At 44.7% G+C, this 24,045-nt stretch overlaps 1 protein-coding gene across 6 annotated transcripts in view; it reads right to left on the bottom strand.

Annotated features, from left to right (window-relative positions):
* The window catches only part of CASP8AP2 (caspase 8 associated protein 2), a 49,257-nt gene extending 26,264 nt beyond the window's left edge, over positions 1–22,993 (bottom strand). For 2 of the 6 annotated variants that reach the window (XM_055258924.2, XM_063619420.1), the window contains exons 1-2: positions 22,771–22,993; positions 4,791–4,873 (exon numbers count right to left, since the gene is read on the bottom strand). In XM_055258924.2, coding sequence (XP_055114899.2) covers positions 4,791–4,845 — 55 coding nt within the window. In that variant the 5' untranslated portion in view covers positions 4,846–4,873; positions 22,771–22,993. Of the gene's footprint in view, positions 1–4,790; positions 4,874–22,501; positions 22,674–22,729 lie in introns of those variants that run through there. The other 4 variants (XM_055258926.2, XM_055258925.2, XM_063619412.1 and 1 more) reach the window with 4 other exon arrangements.
* Positions 22,994–24,045: the final 1,052 nt, after the last annotated feature.

Here is a 24,045-nt window from a genome sequence, read left to right as displayed (position 1 = left end):
CTTGAAGACAGATCAACAGAAATTACCCAATCTGTAGATGAGAGAGGACTTTCTTAAAAAAGAACAGAGTCTTAGTGACCTACATGATAATATCAAAAGTTCTCACATAATGTATATCTGGAGTCCAGAAGCAAATAGAGAACGGGGGGAAACTGCTACTAGAGGGATATCAAAGAATGCTAGGACTGGAGATGGTAAATAAATGAGTAATCGTAAAAGACTGATTTTTTTTTTTTTTTTTTTTTTTTTGAGACAGAGTCTTGCTCTGTCGCCCAGGCTGGAGTGCAGTGGCGCAATCTCGGCTCACTGCAAGCTCCGCCTCCCGGGTTCACGCCATTCTCCTGCCTCAGCCTCTCCGAGTAGCTGGGACTACAGGCGCCTGCCACCACGCCCGGCTAATTTTTTTTTTGTATTTTTAGTAGAGACGGGGTTTCACCGTGGTCTCGATCTCCTGACCTCGTGATCCGCCCGCCTCGGCCTCCCAAAGTGCTGGGATTACAAGTGTGAGCCACCGCACCTGGCCTGATTTTTCTTCTTAATTTAAGATCCATAGAACTGTTACAGTAAACACTATAGCGTTTTGTTTTTTTTTGTTTTTGTTTTTGTGAGACAGAGTCTCGCTCTGTCGCCCAGGATGGAGTGCAGTAGTGCGATCTTGGCTCACTGCAACCTCTGCCCTCCGCCTCCCAGGTCCAAGCAATTCTCCTGCCTCAGCCTCCCGAGCAGCTGGGACTACAGGTGCACGCCACCACGCCCGGCTAACTTTTTGTATTTTGGTAGAGACGGGGTTTCACTGTGTTGTACAGGTTGGTCTCGAACTCCTGTGCTCAAGCAATCCGCCCGCCTTGGTCTCCCAAAGTGCTGAGATTACAGGCGTGAGACACCACACTCGGCCCAGTAAACACTATAGCATTTTATTGTGGGGTTCATAACATGAAAGGCAAGGGAGCAGATAGATGCAACTATACATGCAAGATATTGTAAAAAGGTACAATACTAGTAAACAGACTACAAAATGTTAAAGATGTATACACTTCCTCGAACAAGTACTAGAAATAATACAAACAGGTATAGTGAAAAAGCTCATACATAAATGAAATGCATTTCAAAAATATACTCAAACATTACTAGCAGTTAGCACTAGTGCTAAAGGGAGAAAAAAAATTTTTAAATAAGTAAATATATACTCAAATAATATTTGAAAGAAAATCAGAAAAAAATAACTGATGAGACAAATTAAACTCAAATATTAAAATGACCTAAATCCAACTACAATAATAAAGAACATTATTCACTGGAATAAAAATAGCAAATCAAATACAAAAGTATTTTATCAGTGTTAAATCTAATGAAACTGAAATTACACTGTGGTTATATAAGAGAATCAACTTTTCCTTATGAAATACATACTGAAATACTTAGGGGTAAGGGGCCATAATATATATAACTTACTCTCAAATGGGTCAGGAAAAAAAATGGGTGTGCATCTAGACGTGTGTGTGTGTGTGTGTGTTTACAAAGACAGAGTCTAGGCTGGACGCAGTGGCTCACGCCTGTAATCCCAACACTTTGGGAGGCCAAGACAGGCGGATCACCTGAGATCAGGAGTTTGAGAACAGCCTGGCCAACATGGTGAAGCCCCGTCTCCACTAAAAATACAAAAATTAGCCGGGCATAGTGGTGCACACCTGTAATCCCAGCTACTCTGGAGGCTGAGGTAGGAGAATCACTTGAACTTGGGAGGCAGAGGTTGCAGTAAGCCGAGTTAGCACTGCTGCACTCCAGCCTGGGTGACAGAGCGAGACTCCATCTCAAAAAAAAAAAAAGGCAAGACACAAAGTAGAAAGTACACTGTAGCTGTGACTATTTTTAAAATGTACATGCTTCTCCTACTGCTTCACTTGATTAGCCTAAAAAATATATATATGGGCCGGGCGCGGTGGCTCACGCCTGTAATCCCAGCACTTTGGGAGGCCGAGGCGGGCAGATCACGAGGTCAGGAGATCGAGACCATCCTGGCTAACACAGTAAAACCCCGTCTCTACTAAAAATACAAAAAATTAGCTGGGCGTGGTAGCAGGCACCTGTAGTCCCAGCTACTCGGGAGGCTGAGGCAGGAGAATGGCATGAACCCAGGAGGCACAGCTTGCAGTGAGCCGAGATTGCGCCACTGCACTCCAGCCTGGGTGGCAGATCGAGACTCCATCTCAAAACAAAACAAAACAAAACAAAACAAAAAAACAAACCTGGCTGGGTGCGGTGGTTCACGCCTGTAATCCCAGTACTTCGAGAGACCGAGGCGTTCAGATCACCTGAGATCAGGAGTTCGAGACCAGCCTGGCCAATATGGCAAAACTCCGTCTCCACTAAAAATACATAAAAATTAGCTGGGCATGGTGGTGCGCTCCTGTAATCCCAGCTACTCAGGAGGCTGACGGTAGAATTGCTTGAACCTGGGAGGCAGAGGTTGCAGTGAGCCTAGATCATGCCATTACACTCCAGCCTGGGCAACAAGAGCAAAGCTCCGTCTCAAAAAAAAAAAAAAATATATATATGTGTGTGTGTGTGTGTGTGTGTATAGACAGCAGCTTGACAGTGATACATAGAAATAAAAACAGCTGCATCCAGAAAATCAGATTAAATTGTAGTTTTGTCCTTCAAATTTTAATCGTTGCAGATGTGATAAAATGTAATCATTTGTGAATCTAGGTGACAAATAATGCTGTTCATTATATTATAGTTCCAATTTTTCTGTTTGTTGGCTTAAATTTTTTTTTCTTTGAGACGGAATTTTGCTCTCCTCCCAGGCTGGACTGCAATGGCATGATCTTGGCTCACTGCAACCTCCACCTCCCAGTTCAAGTGATTCTCCTGCCTCAGGCTCTTGAGTAGCTGGAATTACAGGTGTGCACTACCATGCCCCACTAATTTTTGTATTTTTAATAGAGACAGAGTTTCACCATGTTGGTCAGGCTGGTCTTGAACTCCTGACCTCAGGTGATCCACCTGTCTCAGCCTCCCAAAGTGCTAGAATTACTGTGGTGTGAGCCATTGCACCCGGCTTGGCTTAAAATTTTTCAAAGGAAAAAACATCAAAGAAAATTACATAACAGAATAACAACTTGAAACTACATCAGCAAAAATAAACACCAAATAACACCACCCAGAATGGTTATAATGGCCACAGTTGGTGTGAACTCTTCTGTATCTATGAATATGAATTGTTTAAAACATTATTTTACGCAAAAAAGGAATTCTACTAAACATGTTTTATAACTGCCCTTCTTACTCTCCATGGCATAGGAATCATTATTCTGGTCAATAAACATACGCCCATATCTCAACAAATTCAATGAGGTCACAGCATGATTATCATTAAAAGAAAGAGATAATAATGTTATGTCAGTATTTGGAAGTTTACCTTCTGCATATTATTTAAAATATTTCTATTTTGGGCCAGGCACGGTGGCTCACACCTGTAGTTCCAGCACTTTGGGAGGCCAAGGTGGGTGGATCACCTGAGGTCAGGAGTTCGAGACGAGCCTGGCCAACATGGTGAAACCTCATTTCTACTAAAAATACAAAAATTAGCCAGATGTGATGGCAGGCACCTGTAATCTCAGCTACTCGGGAGGCTGAGGCAGGAGAATTGCTGGAACTCAGGAGACGGATGTTGCAATGAGCCGAGATTGCACTTCAGCCCAGGCCGACAACAGCAAGACTCTATCTCAAAAAAAAAAAAAGAAAGAAAGAAAGAAAGAAATTCTATTTTATGAGCTTATTTTAATACCAGGTATTGACAGTTATCTCTTTTTCAAACTAATCATCCATTGTGACTATCAATTTTTTTTTTTTTTTTGAGACAGTCTCACTCTGTCATCTAGGCTAGAATGCAGTGGCGCAATCTCAGGTCATTGCAACCTCCACCTCCTGGGTTCAAGCGATTCTCCTGCCTCAGCCTCCTGAGTAGCTAAAATTACAGGCACATGCCACCACGCCCGGCTAATTTTTGTATTTTTAGTAGAGATGGGGTTCACCATGTTGGTCAGGCTGGTCTTGAACTACTGACCTCGTGATTCGCCCGCCTCGGCTTCCCAAAGTATTGGGATTACAGGAATGAGACACCGCACCTGGTCCAATTTTTTTCTGAACAACAAACATCATTGCATTTACTAGAAATATTAACTTCAAGAGTAACAAAAACCTATCTTATATATTTTTAGATATAACAATAAAAATCATCATTCATATTAGTAAAATCACTAATTTGACTACATTCTGAGGCTTGAAAGCATACAGTAAGTTCACACTTATTAAGCATTTCCATGTCCCAGGCATTTTACTGTATTAATTCATCTATGTATAGAGAGAAAAGGCTGATAATGACTGTGTTTCCAATGAGAATAGGTAAACGATTTTGTAATTTAAAAACTAAAGTTAGGCAAGGCATAGTGGCTCACACCTGTAATCCCAACACTTTGGGAGGCAAAAAGGGAGGGTCACTTGAGTCCAGGAATTAGAGACCAGCCTAGACCACACAGTGAAACCTTCTCTCTACAAAAAATAAAATGATTAGATGGCTGTGGTGGCATGTGCCTGTAGTCCTAGCTACTCAGGAGGCTGAGGCGAGAGGATCCCTTGAGCTCCCAAGTCTGAAGTCATAGTGAGCTATTGATGGTGCCACTGCACTCCACCCTGGGCAACTGGGGGAGACCCTGTCTCGTAAAAAAATAAATAAATAAATAAAAACAAAAAAGGAAATTAGAAAGACAATTAAAAGTAGCTCTTACCGGAAAAGACATCAAATAAACTTGTTCCATCACCATTGTCATCATCTGCTGCCATGATCCTATTTCCTTTTGAAAGTCACCACCTACGGTATTAAATATTTTAAAATTTCCACTGTTAAAATAAACCTCACAATTCAGAGAATAAACCTAGCTTCAAAACAAAAAGCAATTTTCGAATTTCGACACATTGAAAAAGTTCACTCTCTATCATTCTTTGTTTTTGGAGACAAAGTCTCACTCTGTCGCCCAGGCTGGAGTGCAGTGGCTTGATCTCCGCTCACTGCAACCTCCGCCTCCTGGGTTCAAGTGATTCTCGTGCCTCAGCCTCCCGAGTAGCTGGGATTATAGGAGCGTACCATAGCTGCGATTACAGGAGTGCACCACTACGCCTGGCTAATTTTTGTAATTTTAGTGGAAACAGGGTTTTGCCTATCTGCCACATTGGCCAGGCTGGTCTTGAACTCCTGGCCTTAAGCAATCCACCCACCTCAGCCTCCCAAAGTGCTGGGATTACAGGCATAAGCCCCCATGCCCGGCCTTTCTCTCTACCATTATTAAAAGCAGATTTGTGTTATCAAAAAAAGTGCCTAATATTTTTCAGGAAAAAGTCAAAACTATAAAACAAAAATTTTAAACTTGTTAATACGGCCAGGCATGGTGGCTCAAGCCTACAATCTCAGCACTTTGGGAGGTCAAGTCAGGTGGATCGCTTGAGCCCAGGAATTTGAGACCAGCCTGGGCAACATGGTGAAACCTCATCTCTACAAAAAATACAAGAATTAGCTGACTGTAGTAGCCTGTGCCTGTAGTCCCAGCTACTTGGTGGCTGAAGCAGGAGGATCACTTGAGCCTGGCAGGGAGAGGTTGCAGTGAACCACGATAGTGCCACTGCACTGCAGCCTGGGTGACAGAGTGAGACCCTGTCTCAAAAACAAAACAAACAAACAAAAATTGTCATTAAGCTATGTACAAAGTAAATGATGCTAATTTTATAAAACAGACCAAAATACAAATTAACTTTTTTTTTTTTTAGATGGAGTTTCACTCTTGATGCCCAGGCTAGAGTGCAATGGTGCAACCTCGGCTCACCACAACCTCCACCTCCCGGGTTCAAGCGATTCTACTGCCTCAGCCTCCCAAGTAGCTGGGATTACAGGCATGCACCACAATGCCCAACTAATTTTGTATTTTTAGTAGAGATGGGGGTTTCTCCATGTTGGTCAGGCTGGTCTCAAACTCCCGACCTCAGGTGATCTGCCGGCCTCAGCCTCCCAAAGTGCTGGGATTATAAGCGTGAGCCACCGCGCCCGGCCAAAGTAACTTTTGTACTAAAATAAGAACCATCACTACTATCACCACACACACACACACACACACACACACACATTAATACTAACAAGAAATACTGATACCAGGCTGGGCACGGTGGCTCACGCCTGTAATCCCAGCACTTCGGGAGGCCGAGGCGGGCGGATCACGAGGTCAGGAGATCGAGACCATCCTGGCTAACATGGTGAAACCCTGTCTCTACTAAAAATACAAAAAATTAGCCGGGCATGGTGGCGGGCGCCTGTAGTCCCAGCTACTCCAGAGGCTGAGGTAGGAGAATGGCGTGAACCTGGGAGGCGGAGCTTGCAGTGAGCCGAGATCACACCACTGCACTCCAGCCTGGGCGACAGAGCAAGACTCCATCTCAAAAAAAAAAAAAAAAGAAAAGAGAAGAAATATTGATACCAAAAAAAAGTAATCACTTAGACCAAATAGAAAAACGGTCAAAAAACACAGGCAAATCATAAAAAAAAAAAAAAAAAAAAAAAAAAAAAAGCAAAGCTTTTGGAACTAAAAGATGTTTGACTTCACTAATAAGGAAACACAAATTAAAACAATGAGATATGCCACGTTGTGTAGAAAAGTGTTGGCATAGCAAGGCATGGCTACTTATCCTTAGAAAGCCTGCCTACTAAGGCCCTTGGCTAGAGTCTAAGAACTCAAATTTCAGGAGGGTTCCCATAATTTCCAGACTGATAAAAAGTGGCTCAATGTGCCTAAACTGTTCATACAAACAATTTGGTTTATCATAAACATCTGTTTCCTTCTGGGAGTCTTAAAATCTTAGTATATGCCAGGCAGAGGCAGCCTATGTGACCAGCCCCCAGTAAAAAGCCTGGACACTGAGTCTCCAACATGCTTCCCAGGTAGACAACATTTCACACCTGCTATCACTAGTTGCTGGGGGAATAAACAGGTAAGTGCATGACCCCACTGGGAGCAAAACCATGGGAACTTTAACCTGGTTTTCTCTAGACTTTACCCTATGGACCTTTTTTCCCTTTGGTGGATTGTGCTTTGTGTCCTTTCATTGTAATAAATCATAGCTGTAAGTACAACTACATAGTGAATTCTGTAAGTCTGGCAAATCATCAAACTTAGGGGTGGTTTTGGGGACTCCTGACACATGTTTTCACCAAAACATAGTGAGACAAGCAAATAACAAAAAGTTTGATAGTACATTAGGTTGACAAAGGTATTGGAAAAGAGGTACTCTCATAGCTCTCTCAAGTGTAGTACACTGGTAAAAGCTCCATGAAAGCAATTTGGCAACAGCTTTGATTTGATTAAAAATGTGATGAAATGTTTAAGTGCAATACTCTGACCCAAAAATTTCACATCTAATAATCTGTTACCAGTGTCGTTTATGGTAAGACCAGAAACAGGCCGGGCGCAGTGGCTCATGCCTGTAATCCCAGCACTTTGCGAGGCCGAGGCGGGTGGATCATGAGGTCAGGAGATCGAGATCGTCCTGGCTAACATGGTGAAACCCCATCTATACTAAAAATACAAAAAATTAGCCGGGCGTGGTTGCAGGCGCCTATAGTCCCAGTTACTCGGGAGGCTGAGGCAGGAGAATGGCCTGAACCCGGGAGGCGGAGCTTGCAGTGAGCCGAGATTGTGCCACTGCACTCCAGCCTGGGCAACAGAGTGAGACTCTGTCTCAAAAAAAAAAAAAAAAAACTAGAAACAACGTAAGAATCCAAAACAATAAAAAAACAAAAACAGGCTGGGCCGCAGTGGCTCATGCCTGTAATCCCAGCACTTTGGGAGGCCGAGGTGGGCAGATTACCTGACGTCAGGAGTTCGAGATCAGCCTGGCCAACATGGTAAAACCTCGTCTCTACTAACACTACAAAAATTAGGTGGGTGTGGTGGCAGGTGCCTGTAATCCCAGCTACTTGGGAGGCTGAGGCAGCAGAACCTCTTGAACCCAGAAGGCGGAGGCTACAGTGAGCCGAGATTGCGCCACTGCACTCCAGCCTGGGCAACAAGAGTGAAACTCCATCTCAAAAAAAAAAAAAAAAGTCTCTCTTCACTAACTTACCTGGCATCCTCTAATCTGCCAGTAAAACCCAATGAATGATGCTTATGGCCACTGAACTGTGGCCACTTGGGGCTATGAAATTATTAGCAAGCCTGCACCTGCATACTTCTGCTCCTACCAATTGAGATATATGCTTATGTAGTGGAGGGTGTATGTCTGCTGCCTGAATCCTGAAGGACAGGAGGTGAGCCAAGGCCATGGTGACAGCCTGAAGAGCAAGTACCCCTGAGAACCCAACCATCCCGGCGAGTATCTGAGAATCTACCAAGAAAAACAGTCTCATGGCTTAAATACAGTAGGCAATGAGCCAGAAAGTTAGCTTAAAAACAGTTTACAGACAAAGGGCAGCATGGATCTCTAAAGCTGTCCTGCTGCCATCCAGGAGTGCCTTGTAATAAATAAACTTATTAGTCCTAATAAATGCATCTATTCACCAAGCTGGACTTGTCTGAGTCATTCTTTGGTCTCCTGGCTCCCTCTTAGTTTGGGGGAAGATTTTCTATATACGATTCTGGGTTTTTCTCAAAGATTACCAATGTGCATTTATTGTCAAATCCAATTATGCCCAAATTTTCCTATTTTTCTAAATCACAGTATGATGAAAGATCACAATACCAAAGGGAGTTATTTTCTAGTGAAAACTAGGCAGAATGCTATGGAAAGATAGGTAGCAAAACACACACACACACACACACACACACACCTCTGCATGTCAAATCAAGTGAAGACAAAATGATTCAAAGTACTAGGGGAGAAAATCTAGTCTATACTCAGATCAATTAAAAAGTTATCTAAGTTTTTTTTTTTTTTTTTTTTAAGACAGAGTCTCCCTCTGTCACTCAGGCTGGAGTGCAGTGGCATGATCACAGCTCACTGCAACCTCCCTGGGCTCAAGCAAGGACAAAACAAAAACTGAAAATCATGGGCAATGTCTTACGGGTGTAGTTTACACAAGAAAGACGTCAACACTCTCATCATTGGATTCATACTCAAAGAAAAGATCATGGTTCTACCACAAGAGATAAATAAAATCAAAGTGTATTATCTTTTTTTTCTCCATTCCTCACATTCCTCAATCTAACATTTGTTGCACTTATTCATTTGATTAACTGTTATAAAATAGCCTGCACAATTACAAAAAGCACAAATAACACAATCACATTTGGTAAATAACACAACTGACTCTTTGCAAAGCAAAATTCAACTCGTGAAATCAGATACTCAGAGGTTTCCTACTGAGAAATCTACTACTAGTAGCTGTAAGCGGGCACATGGAGAGGGGAGCATTAGTCATGAGGTGTCCTCTCAGAATAATGGAGAATCTAATGATTTGGTTAAAGAGATCAAACAGATCAAAGCTTTCCCTGCACTATTATTTCATACCGTTTTAGTTTATACTACTGGCAGGTATTACTTTAAAAAAAAAAAAAAGGTGTGGTAACTCACACCTGTAATCTCAGCACTTTGAGAGGCTGAGGTGGAAGGGACTGCTTGATCCTAGGAGTTTGAGACCAGCCTGGGCAACGTGGCAAAACCACATCGAGACAAAAAAAAAATACAAACGGGCTGGGCACGGTGGCTCATGCCTGTAATCCCAGCACTTTGGGAGGCCGAGATGGGCGGATCACGAGGTCAAGAGTTTGAGACCAGCCTGGCCAACATGGTGAAACCCTGTCTCTACTAAGAATACAAAAATTAGCCCGGCATGGTGGGGCGTGCCTGTAATCCCAACTACTCGGGAGGCTGAGGCAAGAAAATCACTTGAACCCGGGAGGTGGAGGTCGCAGTGAGCTGAGATTGTGCCACTGCAAGCCAGCCTGGGCGACTGAGCAAGACTCTGTCTTAAGCAGGAAACAACAGGTGCTGGAGAGGATGTGGAGAAATAGGAACACTTTTACACTGTTGGTGGGACTGTAAACTAGTTCAACCATTGTGGAAGTCAGTGTGGCGATTCCTCAGGGATCTAGAACTAGAAATACCATTTGACCCAGCCATCCCATTACTGGGTATATACCCAAAGGACTATAAATCATGCTGCTATAAAGACACATGCACACGTATGTTTATTGCGGCACTATTCACAATAGCAAAGAGTTGGAACCAACCCAAATGTCCAAGAACAATAGACTGGATTAAGAAAATGTGGCACATATACACCATGGAATACTATGCAGCCATAAAAAATGATGAGTTCGTGTCCTTTGTAGGGACATGGATGAAACTGGAAAACATCATTCTCAGTAAACTATCGCAAGGACAAAAAACCAAACACCGCATGTTCTCACTCATAGGTGGGAATTGAACAATGAGAACACATGGACACAGGAAGGGGAACATCACACTCAGGGGACTGTTGTGGGGTGGGGGGAGGGGAGAGGGACAGCATTAGGAGATATACCTAATGCTAAATGACGAGTTAATGGGTGCAGGAAATCAACATGGCACATGGATACATATGTAACAAACCTGCACATTGTGCACATGTACCCTAAAACCTAAAGTATAATTAAAAAAAAAAAAAAAAAAAAAAAAAAAAAAAACCTCACACCTGTAATCCCAGCACTTTGGGAGGTCAAGGTGGTAGGTTCACTTGAGCCCAGGAGTTCAAGACCAGCCTGGGCAACATAGAGAGACCCCATCTTTACTTAAACAAAATAAATTTTTTTAAAAAGTAGCCAGGCATGGTGGTTCACACCTATAATACTATCTACTCTAGTAGCTGAGATGGGAGGATCAATTGAGCCTGTGAGGTGGAGGCTACAGTGAGCTGTGATCATGCCACTGTACTCCAGCCAGGACAACAGAGTGAGACACCGTGTCTCAAAAATAATAATTAGAAAAAGAGAAAGACTTGACCTAGTAAGTTAAACCTGGAAATAAATATAAATCTAAGAGACCTGGTAATCCTGGGTCTCTTTTTTTTTTTAAACAACTAGTCAAGGGGGGAAAGAGTAGAACAAGAAGTTTGATCTGTAACTGATTGTGAACAGCCAACTGAGAAAACACTACTTTCGGACCAGCTAATCATGGATCTTTTGCCCCCATCTGTCTTAAATTTTTCTCCAAATTTTTTGTCAGACCATTATCTCCACATCTTAATTCTAGGTCCCCATCACCAAAGGTATTTTTTAAAAGATTATTTATAAATTTAAGAAGTGGCTGCTCATTTCTTAATTGTATCACATGATGCATTAATAGTCCTTCAAAATTTCTGAGAACATATACAGTAATATAGAGAAGTCATCAAAAGAAGTTATGTGTGTATGGTTTCTCACTGTGTACACATGAAAAAGTTAAAGGTTCTCAGCTTCCTAGGCTGCAGGAAAAGGAAAAAAGTAGTTAAAGGGACTGTGACAGTTATGCCTCTCAATTCCAAATCCATCCTTCTGTGATAATGGATCTAGGCCTTGTAGCTATTTCTCCTTTGCTAACTGGCACAAGGTTAAACCTTATCAGCAGAATGGTGGAGGAACACTGGAAGAGGAAGGGGGATTCTTTCCCTAGTTTCAGTGCATCTGGCTAGCAAAGCTCCTACAGAGCCTGCTGTCTCCAGCATTCAGTTCCTGCAGGACGGTTTTCCACAGGCTCACTTCCTGTACATCAGGTTCCTATTATGATTGGCTCCTGCAGAATACGGCTTCCTCCTGCTAGGTTCATGGAGAGGGCAGCTTCTCCAACTCATAGATCCTTTAGCACCCAGGAGCTTCCCCATACACCTCCTCTGGCAGATTTACAACAGAGCAAGACACTTAGCAATGTCTCCACCATCCAGTTGACCCCAGCAATACCCTTTCCATGAGGTCTGGATCCCATCCTTAGAGTGAAGGAACACAGCTCTTCTTTGGATGATCTATCAAAACCCTACAGGTCATAGCTGCTCCCTATATCTTATATTCCTATATTTTTCAGTTATTCTTTAACTATTACTTGACAATTACTAGTTACTTCAATCCTGTCAATAATTCTTTTTTTTTTGAGACGGAGTCTCACTCTGTCGCCCAGACTGGCGTGCAGTGGCGCAATCTCGGCTCACTGCAAGCTCCGCCTCCTGGTTTCACGCCATTCTCCTGCCTCAGCGTCCCGAGTAGCTGGGACTACAGGCGCCCGCCGCCACGCCCGGCTAATTTTTTGTATTTTTAGTAGAGACGGGGTTTCACGGCGTTAGCCAGGATGGTCTCGATCTCCTGACCTCGTGATCCACCCGCCTCGGCCTCCCAAAGTGCTGGGGTTACAGACGTGAGCCACTGTGCCTGGCCTTTTTTTTTTTTTTTTTTTTTTAATTTTTTTTTTGTGTGGGACGGAGTCTCGCTCAGCCGCCCAGGCTGGAGTGCAGTGGAGGGATCTCGGCTCACTGCAAACACCGTCTCCCCGGTTCAAGCGATTCTCCCGTCTCAGCCTCCCGAGTAGCTGGGATTACAGGCACCCGCCATCATGCCTGGCTAATTTTTGTATTTTAGTAGAGACAGGGTTTCACCACGTTGGCTAAACTGATCTTAAACTTCTGACCTCAAGTGATCCACCCGCCCTGGCCTCCCAAAGTGCTAGGATTACAGGCCTGAGCCACGGAACCCGACCAGTAATTCTTTATACTAAACTTTCCCTTTCAAATTACTATGTGGTTTTTGTCTATTGACTGGACCCTGACTGATATAGATAAGTAGGTCACAATAGGCCAGGCGCAGTGGCTCATGCCTGTAATCCCAGCACTTTGGGATGGATGGAGGCGGGTGGATTGCTTGAGGTCAGGAGTTCGAGACCAGCCTGACCAACACTGTGAAACCTCCTCTCTACTAAAAATACAAAAATTAGCTGGGCGTGGTGGTGGGTGCCAATAAAGCCAGCTATTCTAGAGGCTGAGGCAGGAGACTCACTTGCACCCAGGAGGCAGAGGGAGATGGCACCACTGCACTCCAGCTTGGGCAGCAGAGCGATTCTGTCTCAAAAAAAAAAAAAAAAATTATTACAACAGAGATTTTAACATACTTTTCTCTGATGATCAAGCAGTTAAAGAAATTTAAGGATACAGCTCTGAATACAAAATTGACAGGTTTGATCTGATAATTTTATAACCCTGCATACCACAATTAAAAGAACTTACACTAGTTTTAAGCACATTTATAAAAATTGTCTATGTATCAAGCCGCAGTGCAAGTTTCCACAAATATCAAAGAAATGTTTCCATCTAGCCCAATAAAATTCAAAGTTAACAATGCACTTTCAAATTTCCCTGTTCATTTGGAAATTAATAAACGTAAGTCAAAGAACAAATATTAATGGAAACTGGGAAAAAGTACAGAACTGAATGACAATGAATACAATACAGAAAATGTATGGGATAAAACCAAAATAGTACTTTTAAAGGCAAAGTTACAGTACTAAATGTATAGGAAGAAAGGACAAAATATTAATGAGGCCATCAATCACCTCAAGAAGTTAGAAAAAGAACAAAGTAAACCCAAAGAAATAAAAATATAACCAGCAAAAACTAACAAAAATAAACAAGCACTAGAAAGATCAATAAAAATAAATGTTGGCTCTGTCAAAAGAGAAATAAGCATATCTATGACAAAACTAATCAAGAAAAAGAAAGAAGGCACAAACACCAAAAATTTTAAAACAGTTAGGCCAGGCACAGTGGCTCGTGCTTGTTATCCCAGCACTTTGGGAGGGTGAGGCAGGAGGATCACTTGAGCCCAGTTCAAGACCAGCCTGGGCAACATAATGAGACTCTGTCTCTAAAAAAAATAATAATAATAATGAAAGGTTAATCTGTTCCAGACAACAGAAAAAAACTATTTGCGAATAAGCAAATAATTTTTTGAGGCGAATACAACCTTAATTTCAAAACTGGTTGGGCTGGGCACGGTGGCTCAAGCCTGTAATCCCAGCACTTTGGGAGGCTGAGGCAGGCAGATCATGAGGTCAGGAGATCAAGGCCATCCTGGCTAACACGGTGAAACCCCTTCTCTACTAAAAATACAAAAAAATTAGCTGGGCATGGCAGCGGGCACCTGTAGTCCCAGCTACTCGGGAGGCTGAGGCAGAAGAATGGCGTGAACCTGGGAGGCCAAGGTTGCAGTGAGCTGAGATCGCGCCACTGCACGCCAGCCTGGGTGACACAGCGAGACTCTGTCTCAAAAAAAAAAACCAAAAAACAAACAAAAAAACTGGTCAAGAATAGGGCAAAACAAAAAAACTACAAGACCAGACAACTACAAGGCAATCTTTCTTATGAACATAAACAGAAATAGCCTTAAAAAAAAAAAAAAAAAATAGGCCTGTCAACCCAGCACTTTGGGAGGCCAAGGTGGGTGGATTGCTTGACGTCAGGAATTCGAGACCAGCCTGGTTAATATGGTGAAACCCCGTCTCTATTAAAAACACAAAAATTAAGGCCGGGCGCGGTGGCTCACGCTTGTAATCCCAGCACTTTGGGAGGCCGAGGCGGGCGGATCACGAGGTCAGGAGATCGAGACCACGGTGAAACCCCGTCTCTACTAAAAATACAAAAAATTAGCCGGGCGTGGTGGCGGGCGCCTGTAGTCCCAGCTACTCGGAGAGGCTGAGGCAGGAGAATGGCGTGAACCCGGGAGGCGGAGCTTGCAGTGAGCCGAGATTGCGCCACTGCACTCCAGCCTGGGTGACAGAGCGAGACTCCGTCTCAAAAAAAAAAAAAAAAAAAAAAAAAACACAAAAATTAGGTGGGCATGGTAGCACACACCTGTTATCCCAGCTACTCAGGAGGCTGAGGCAGGAGAGTAGCTTGAACCTGGGAGGTGGAGGTTGCAGTGAGCCAAGATTGCACCACTCTCCAGCCTGGGCAACAGAGAGAGACTCTGTCACCAAAAAAAAAAAAAAAAAAAAAATCAACCAACTGAATCCAGCAAGATATTAAACGAAAAAGCACTACAGACAAGTGAGATGTATCCCAAAAATGTGAGGATGTCTAACATTAAAAAACCAATTAGTGGGCCGGGCACAGTGGCTTATGCCTGTAATCCCAGCACTTTGGGAGGCTGAGGCAGGCAGATCATGAGGTCAGGAGATTGAGACCATCCATCCTGGCTAACACGGTGAAACCCCGTCTCTACTAAAAATACAAAAACAAAATTAGCCGGGTGTGGTGGGCGCCTGTAGTTCCAGCTACTTGAGAGGCTCAGGTGGGAGAATGGCATGAACCTGGGAGGTGGAGGTTGCAGTGAGCTGAGACTGTGCCACTGCGCTCCAACCTGGGCGACAGAGGGAGACTCTGTCTCAAACAAACAAAAACAAACAAAAAAACAATTAGTGGCCAAGTATGGTAGCTCATGCCTAAATCCCAGCACTTCGGGAAGCCTAGGCAGGCGGACAGATTTGAGGTCAGGAGTTCAAGACCAGTCTGGCTAACATGGTAAAACCCTGTCTCTACTAAAAATAAAAAAAATTAGCTGGGTATGCTGACACACACCAGTAATATCAGCTACTTATCAGGCTCAGGCACAAGAATTGCTTGAGCGTGGGGAAGGCAGAGGTTGAAGTGAGCTGAGATTGTCACACTGCACTCCAGCCTGGGCAACAGAGCAAGACTGTCTCAAAAAAAAAAAAAAAAAAAAAAATTAGTGGCTGGATGCCAGGGCGCAGTGGTTCACACCTGTAATCCCAGCATTTTGTGGGCCCAGCACTTTGTGGGGAGGCCGAGGTGGGTGGATCACTTCAGGCCAGGAGTTCGAGACCAGCCTGGGCAACATGGCAAAATCCCATCTCCACAAAAAATACAAAAATTAGCCAGGCGTGGTGACACACTCCTATAGTCCCAATCATACTTGGGAGGCTGAGGTGGGAGGATTGCTTAAGCACAACCAGGAAGCAGAGATTGCTGTGAGCCAAGATCAAGTCACTGCACTCCAGCTTGAGTGACAGAATGACACCCTGTCTCAAAACAGACAAACAAACAAATGCTAACATTATTAAACACATTCCTGTAGGCACAAACTCACCAAGTCCAAAACAAGAGATCATCTTTCCATCCATATCTGCTCACCTCCTGATTTCTCTAATTTTTTGGAGTAGCACTAACATTCCCTAACAGACTACTGATCTAGATGCTACCTCTGAAATATTTCTCCCATTTATTCCCATTCTTGCCATTTCGATTTGTTTCAGGACCCCACTATAGCTATCTAATTATTTCCCCACTCCAAATACATGCTACGCACAACTACTGGGTTAGTTCTACCACAATCCTGCTCAAAAACTTTCCATTACTTCCCAATTTTTAATAAATAAAGTACAAATTCCTTATCCCAACTGGGCACAGTGGTTCATGCCTATAATCCCAGCACTTTGGGAGGCCAAGGCAGGCAGATTACGAGGTGAAGAGATCGAGACCATCCTCGCCAACACGGTGAAACCCCACCTCTATTAAAAATACAAAAAAATTAGCTGGGAATAGTGATTCATGTCTGTAGTCCCAACTACTCGGGAGGCTGAGGCAGGAGAATTGCTTGAGCCCAGGAGGCGGAGGTTGCAATGAGCCGAGGTTGTGCCACAGAGCGAGACTCCATTTCAAAAAAAAAAAAAAAAAACTTCCTTATCCTGATATAGACTGACACCTACCATTCTAGCTCCATTATTCACTATCTCAAGGTTTCCAAAATCCCAAGGTTCAATTAAATTAGGCTCATGTTTGCAAACACTTCTTGACACGATCTCCCCACATCTGTTCCCCACCACATCTATCTATAAGTTCACAATCAAGTATGGGTGTGAACACCTACAGAATAGAACATGGGAAGGCAAGATCAGAATGTGAGAATAAAGTTTAGAAAGTCACAGGCCCCGAGGTTGCAGTGAGCCCAGATCGTGCCACTGCACTCCAGCCTGGGTGACAGTGAGACCCTCTCAAAAAAAAAAAATAAAGGTCAGGGGACTTATTATGTGATTAAGATACTTGGATTCCATCCAGAAGGGAATGGGGGAACCAGTGAAGGTTTTTAAAGCAGGGGAATATAATGATAAAATCTGCATCTTAAATGTTTACTCTGGCAAGAGTCTGGAAAATATGAGTGGGAAGGGAGATAGAAAAGACTACCAAAACAAGGCAGAAGACAACGAGGTGTCACTGTAAATTCTTAGTAGTGGAATTAAAAATAAGAAACAGATCTTGGCTGGGCACGGTGGTTCATGCCTGTAATCCCAACATTCTGGGAGGCTGAGGCAGGAGGACTGCTTGTGCCCAGGAGTTCAAGACCAGCCTGGGCAACACAGTGAGACTCCGTATCTAGAGAAAAAAGAAAAGTTAGCTGGGTGTGGTGGCACATGCTTCCGGAGGCTGCAGTGAGCTGTGATTGCACCGCTGCATTCCAGCCTGGGTCGAAGAGCGAGACTGTCTCAAAACAAAACAAAACCAAAAAACCCACAAGACACTAAAAACAGATCTGAGAGGTAGTCAACAAGATTTAATGGAAAGTGTATTCAAATGGACAGTCTTCCCCCATTTCAAATTGTTCTTCAAACCTCAGCATGAGTTGTCTTTTAAAAATGCAAACATGATCGTGTTCCCAACTCTACTTAAACCCTTCAGTGCTTAGACTGGATGTGGTGGCTCACGCCTGTAATCCTAGCACTTTGGGCGGCTGAGGCGGGCGATCACCTGAGGTCAGGAGATCGCCTGAGGTCAGGAGTTTGAGACCAGCCTACGTCATCTCTACTAAAAATACAAAAATTAGCCAGGCATGGTGGCACATGCCTGTAATCCCAGCTACCTGGAAGGCTGAGGCAGGAGAATTTCTGGAAGCTGGGAGGGGGAGGCTGCAGTTAGTCGAGATCGTGCCACTGCACTCCAGTCTGGGGGACAGAAGGAGACTTCGTCTCAAAAGAAAAAAAAAAAACCAAAAAACCCTTCAGTGCTTCCTGCTGATTTCAGGATAAAAAACAAATTTTGAGGCCAGGCGCAGTGGCTCACGCCTGTAATCCCAGCACTTTGGAAAGCTGAGGCGGGCAGATCACCTTTGTTCAGGAGTTCGAGACCAGCCTGGCCAACATGGTGAAATGCCATCTCTACTAAAAATACAAAAATTGGCCAGACATGGTGGTGCACACCTGTAATCCCAGCTACTTGGGAGGGTGAGGCAGGAGAATCACTCTACCCTGAAAGGAGGAGGTTGCAGTAAGCCGAGATCATGTCACTGAACTCCAGCCTGGGCGACAAAGAGAGACTCCGTCTCAAAAAAAAAAAAAGGAAATACACACTTTTTTTTTGAGACAGAGTCTCACTCTGTCGCCCAGGCTGGAGTGCAGTGGCACAATCTCTGCTCACTGCAACCTCTGCCCTCCGAGTTCAAGCGATTCTCCTGCCTCAACCTCCTGAGTAGCTGGGATTACAGGCGCCTACTGCCGAGCCCAGCTAATTTTTTGTATTTTTAGTAGAGACAGGGTTTCATCATCTTGGCCAGGCTGGTCTTGAACTCCTGACCTCATGATCCACCCACCTTGGCCTCCCAAAGTGCTGGGATCACAGGCGTGCGCTACCGCACCTGGCCCTATATATACACTTTTAATGTGTAACTTTTGTATGCTGAGTGGTACATTTTTTTTTTTTTTTTTTTGCTTTTGAGGGAATTAATAAGGTATAATTAATTGTGTCTTAACTTTTGAAAGAAATTTTTAGATGGAGGCAACTGGGATGTTTGTGATAATAGATAAGAAAGACACCACTGACCTGTAGTTAAATTGGTTTGAATTGCAGATATTCATTATTGAATTACTCCTGTTTTCTCATACTTTGGAAAAGACACCTGAACAATAAATGAATCCTGGATAGTGTACTCTACTTCAAACAATGAAGTGACATTAATACTTGCCTGCAGGAGATGCATATTACAGGAGAGAACCCTTAGACTATGTCAGGCCACACTATGAACCTCCCCCCACCTGCCTTTTTTCTCCTTTGTGTTTCTGTTACCGTACTAACATTGTGGATTAATGATATTGAAATTCTGCATAAGATGAACAGGACAAACTATAAATCGAAAAAAAAAAAAAAAGAAAAAAAAAGAACCACAGGGCTTCTGCAGGGAATATTCTTTCCTCAATATTCTACTTTCACTTAGCTCTTCTTTGATATTTTGCTTAAGTCATCTTGAGTTTCCCTTCACCCTCTCTTCCCACTAAGTCAGGCCCTCTGTTATATACTCTTACCCCATTGTGTCCTTTCCCTACGTGACCTCTTCTTGAAGTTCATGATTCCATTTTTGTGGGATTCCTGGAGAAATGTCCATCTCACCCAATGAACCACCCAATGGTTCTCCATAAAGACTAGGACCATCTCTGTTCTGTTCCCCAGCTCTCACTGTATCCCCAGCTCTCAGCAGGCCTAGCAGAATGGCAAGTAATAAAAGAATATCTGCTGAATTAATGAAATTCCCAATTTGTTGAAGACGATTCTCATGTTTCTAGCTTTGGAGGATAGTCATGCTTTAACTGCAATGGACAACCAGTGAAGTCATGTTGAGTTATCTGTAGGACATCCAGATAAAGATGTCTAACAGCGGCTGGGGGTGCTGGCTCATGTCTGTAATCCCAGCACTTTGGGAGGCTGAAGCAGGCGGATCGCGAGGTCAGGAGTTCAAGACCAGCCTGACCAACATGGTGAAACCCCGTCTCTACTAAAAATACAAAAAAAAATAGCTGGGCGTGGTGGTGCGCACCTGTAATCCCACACTCGGGAGGCTGAGACAGGAGACTCACTTGAACCTGGGAAGTGGAGGTTACAGTGAGCCGAGATCGTGCCATTGCACTCCAGCCTGGGCAACAGGGCAAGACTCCATCTCAAAAAGAAAAGAAAAAAAAAAAAGGCCAGGCGTGGTGGCTCACACCTATAATCCCAGCACTTTGGGAGGCCGAGGCTGGTGGATCACCTGAGTTCAGGAGTTTGAGACCAGCCTGGCCAACATGGTGAAACCCCATCTCCACTAAAAATACAAAAATTGGCTGGGCATGGTGGCGTGCGCCTGTAATCCCAGCTACTCCGGAGGCTGAGACCAGAAGAATCACTTGAACCTGGGAGACAGAGGTTGCAGTGAGCTGAGATAGCGCCACTGCACTCCAGCCTGGGCAACAGCAAGACTCCGTCTAGGGGAAAAAAAAAAACAAAAAACAAAAAGATGTCTAACAGCTGGAAATGTCATACAGAAAAGGCATGGTAGGTATTATGATTTGGGACTCATTAGCACCTTAGTGATAGGTGAGATTACACTCTTGAAATCACATAGGCCAGTGATTCTCCTGGAAGGAGAGGAAGGAGAGGAGGAAGAAAAATGTATCAGAATCTCTTGGAAAATGAGTCTTTTTCACTTTTCCTCACTTTCTCCCATTTGAAGATCTCGATATATGAGAGTTGCTACCGATAGAAGTGATGCACCTGTGAAAGGGTAGAGGCAAAATGTTCAAAGTTCAGAACTATCATGCTGAAAAAGAGTTTGTATTGGGAGGCCGAGGCAGGCGGATCACCTGAGGTCAGGAGTTCAAGACCAGCCCGGCCAACATGGTGAAACCTCATCTATACTAAAAATACAAAAATTAGCCAGACATGGTGGCATACACTTGTAATCCCAGCTACTGGGGAGGCTGAGGCAGGAGAATCACTTGAACCTGGGAGGCGGAGGCTGCAGTGATCTGAGATCGTGCCACTGCAACTCCAGCCTGGGCGACAGAGTAAGACTCTGTCTAAAAAAAAAATGTTTGGCTGGGCACGGTGGCTCAAGCCTGTAATCCCAGCACTTTCGGAGGCCGAGGCGGGCGGATCACGAGGTCAGGAGATCGAGACCATCCTGGCTAACACAGTGAAACCCCGTCTCTACTAAAAATACAAAAAATTAGCCAGGCGTGGTGGCAGACGCCTGTAGTCCCAGCTACTCAGGAGGCTGAGGCAGGAGGATGACATGAACCCAGGAGGCGGAGCTTGCAGTGAGCGGAGATCACACCACTGCACTGCAGCCTGGGGAACAAAGCGAGACTGTTTCAAAAAAAAAAAAAAAAAGTTTGTAAGCAGATTTACTCATACATAATCTTTTCTGGAATAATTCCAATGGATTCAGATGTGAAAGCAAAGTAGACAGGAGAAGGATCACATAGCCTTTCGTTATAGGCAGTCTGAAGGAAGTTTTCTTTTTAAAATTGAGAGAATGTGGCCGGGCGGGGTGGCTCACACTTGTAATCCCAGTACTTTGGGAGGCTGAGGGCAGTCTGATCACTTGAGCCCAGGAGTTCGAGACCAGCCTGGGCAACATGGCAAAACCCAGTCTCTACAAAATACAAAAATTAGCCAGGCATGCTGGTGCACACCTGTAGTCCCAGCTACTTGGAAGGCTGAGGTGGGAGGATTGCTTGAGCCCAGGAGGTCAAACCTGTAGTAAGCCGAGATCTTGCCATTGCACTCCAGCCTGGGCTATAGTCTCAAAAAAAAGGAAAAAAGAAAAAGAAAAAGAAAAATCACTACAAAACTGAGAATGTGTCCTTAATGTAGACGCTAAAAGATAAAAAATAAAATTCAGAAAAAAACACAAGCATTTGTAGAGAAAAACAGGAAAAAGCCAGAGGAGACAGTGTATTTTTACACTCATGGGAAAGGCTAATACAGCAAGACCCCAGAAGAAGATGTAAAGGGCAAATACTAACAAAATCTGTCATATACAGCACATTTACTATGTTCCAGGCACTAACCTAAATGGTCTAAATACATTATTCACTTAGTTTAAATCCTCCCCAGAGTTCTATGAGGTCCATATTATTCTTTTTCCCATTTTACAGATGAAGAAAACACAGACGATCAAGAAATTTCCACAAAGCAACCAGCTGGTAAGTGGCAGAGCTGAAATTAGACCCCAGGTCTGTCTGTAAAGCAAGATGGCCAAAATCAAGAATATTCAATACAATATAAATGTTTTTGGAAAGAAGGCCATCTCTTGTAAAACGGGACGCAAGGAAAAGATAATTGGAGGGCATAGCGGGGATAGGAAGGGAGATGGGAGAATCCCTGCCATGAAAGCCTCTGTCCCCCTCCAGTCAAAGAGGCGCCGAGGGAGATGGGGGGAAGGGCTTTGAGGAGAGGCGAAAGGTTTGCTGCTGGAGGTGTGGAGAATGAAAAAAGACCAACGAAGAGTCGAAGAGTCAAAGACAACTTGATGCCTGAAGCACAAATGCTCAGCTCCTGCGAATTCTACATTCACATCTGAGTTAGGGCCTACTATGTGCTAGGGATGAATCAAGGCGCTGCAGAAATGAAAATAAACTTATTTAGGCATGTTGGTTTGATGCCTAAATAAGCATTTCAGAAACAATCAACATCAATGATCACCTGACACTCCAGGAAACCCATTTCTCCAAAGAACTCCATCCGAAAGATTTTAAGAGTATATTCCAAGGAGAGACTGGATGGTGGGGGGGAGGGGCAGGACGAGCGGCCGAAGGGACAATTCCCGGGCGCGCCCACCCACAGTCCCCGCCCAGACCCTCTCGAGGGACCACAGAGGGACGCAGGGTGCACGCCCTGAAGCTGCACCGGGGGCGGAGGGAACGTGGCTACCTGCGGAGCCAGACGTCAGGCGCGGCCCTTCCCCGACCTACTTGGCCGCTCCAGATGGACTCCCTCCGATTCTCTGGTTTCCCAGGGGCAGCCGACCTCCACTCGAGGGACTACCGCGCCATGCAGCCTCTTCCTTAGCAGTCCCTCACGGACCGGGCCTCTACAACTTACCCGCCCTGCCCGGCCCAAGACAACTCGGTTCCTTTCTGCCCACCGAGGTCTCCCTGGCATCTCCACCAATACCAGAGCGCAATCAGGGTACGGAGGCGGGACTGAGTGTCTAAGGCCAATCATATCAGACGCAAAGCACGTCGCAGCGCCCACAACTAGTTCCCGCCTTTGGAAGGTTAAAAAAAAAACACGGTTGGCGCCAAACTCCAGTAATCTTCCCAGGGCTTTAAGAGAAAGGTGGCGGGGAAGGCGACGGGGCGGGGCTTCAATACGGAAGGGGCTGACCTGAGTGGAGGTAGGGGCGTGGCCTGAGAGAAGCTTTTTAGTGAAAGAGACAGGAAGCCTTGAGAGTCCTGTGATTTATTTAATACTTTATCTTAAAATTCTGCTGTCAGCTGCGTGCTAAACAAAGTGCTGGGCTCGATTACGATGAATAAATTTGTTCCCTGCCCTCAGACGCGTTCCTGCGTGATAGGCAGACAAACAACTTAGCTTCGGATGTTGGGAGCCTTAAGGAGGGGATACTAGTCTAGCGGGGCGGGAGAGAGAAGAGCTTTTTAGAGGGTGGAATACCTGACTTGTCTTACAGAACCTGTAGGAATGGGGGGGTGTCCGTAAGTCTAGCCTCAGGAGCTCAGCCTGAGCATTGATAGGTGCGAAAATAAGGCCACCTTCCTCGGCTACTTATAGTCTGCCTATATTCATCCCTACCCATTTCCTCTTGTTTGTCCACTTAGCTTTTTTTTTCTTTTTGCTTTCAGACAGGGTATCGCTTTGTCGCTCAGGCTGGAGCGCAGTGGCGCGATCTCGGCCTCCTGCAACCTCCACCTCCAAGGCTCGAGAGATCCTCCCACCTCTGCCTCCAGAGTAGCTGGTGAGAGGTGACACAGCATGCTGGCGGTCCTCACAGCCCTCGCTCGCTCTTGGCGCCTCCTCTGCCTGGGCTCCCACTTTGGCAGCACTTGAGGAGCCCCTCAGCCCACCGCTGCACTGTGGGAGCCCCTTTCTGGGCTGGCCAAGGCCAGAGCCGGCTCCCTCAGCTTGCAGAGAGGTGTGGAGAGAGAGGCGCGAGCGGGAACCGGGGCTGCATGCAGCGCTTGCGGGCCAGCTGGAGTTCCGGGTGGGCGTGGGCTTGGCGGGCCCCG

This window comes from Symphalangus syndactylus, chromosome 2 (genome assembly GCF_028878055.3).
Source record: "Symphalangus syndactylus isolate Jambi chromosome 2, NHGRI_mSymSyn1-v2.1_pri, whole genome shotgun sequence".
Classification (NCBI taxonomy): Eukaryota; Metazoa; Chordata; class Mammalia; order Primates; family Hylobatidae; genus Symphalangus; species Symphalangus syndactylus.
This window is presented reverse-complemented; position numbering and strand designations above follow the sequence as displayed.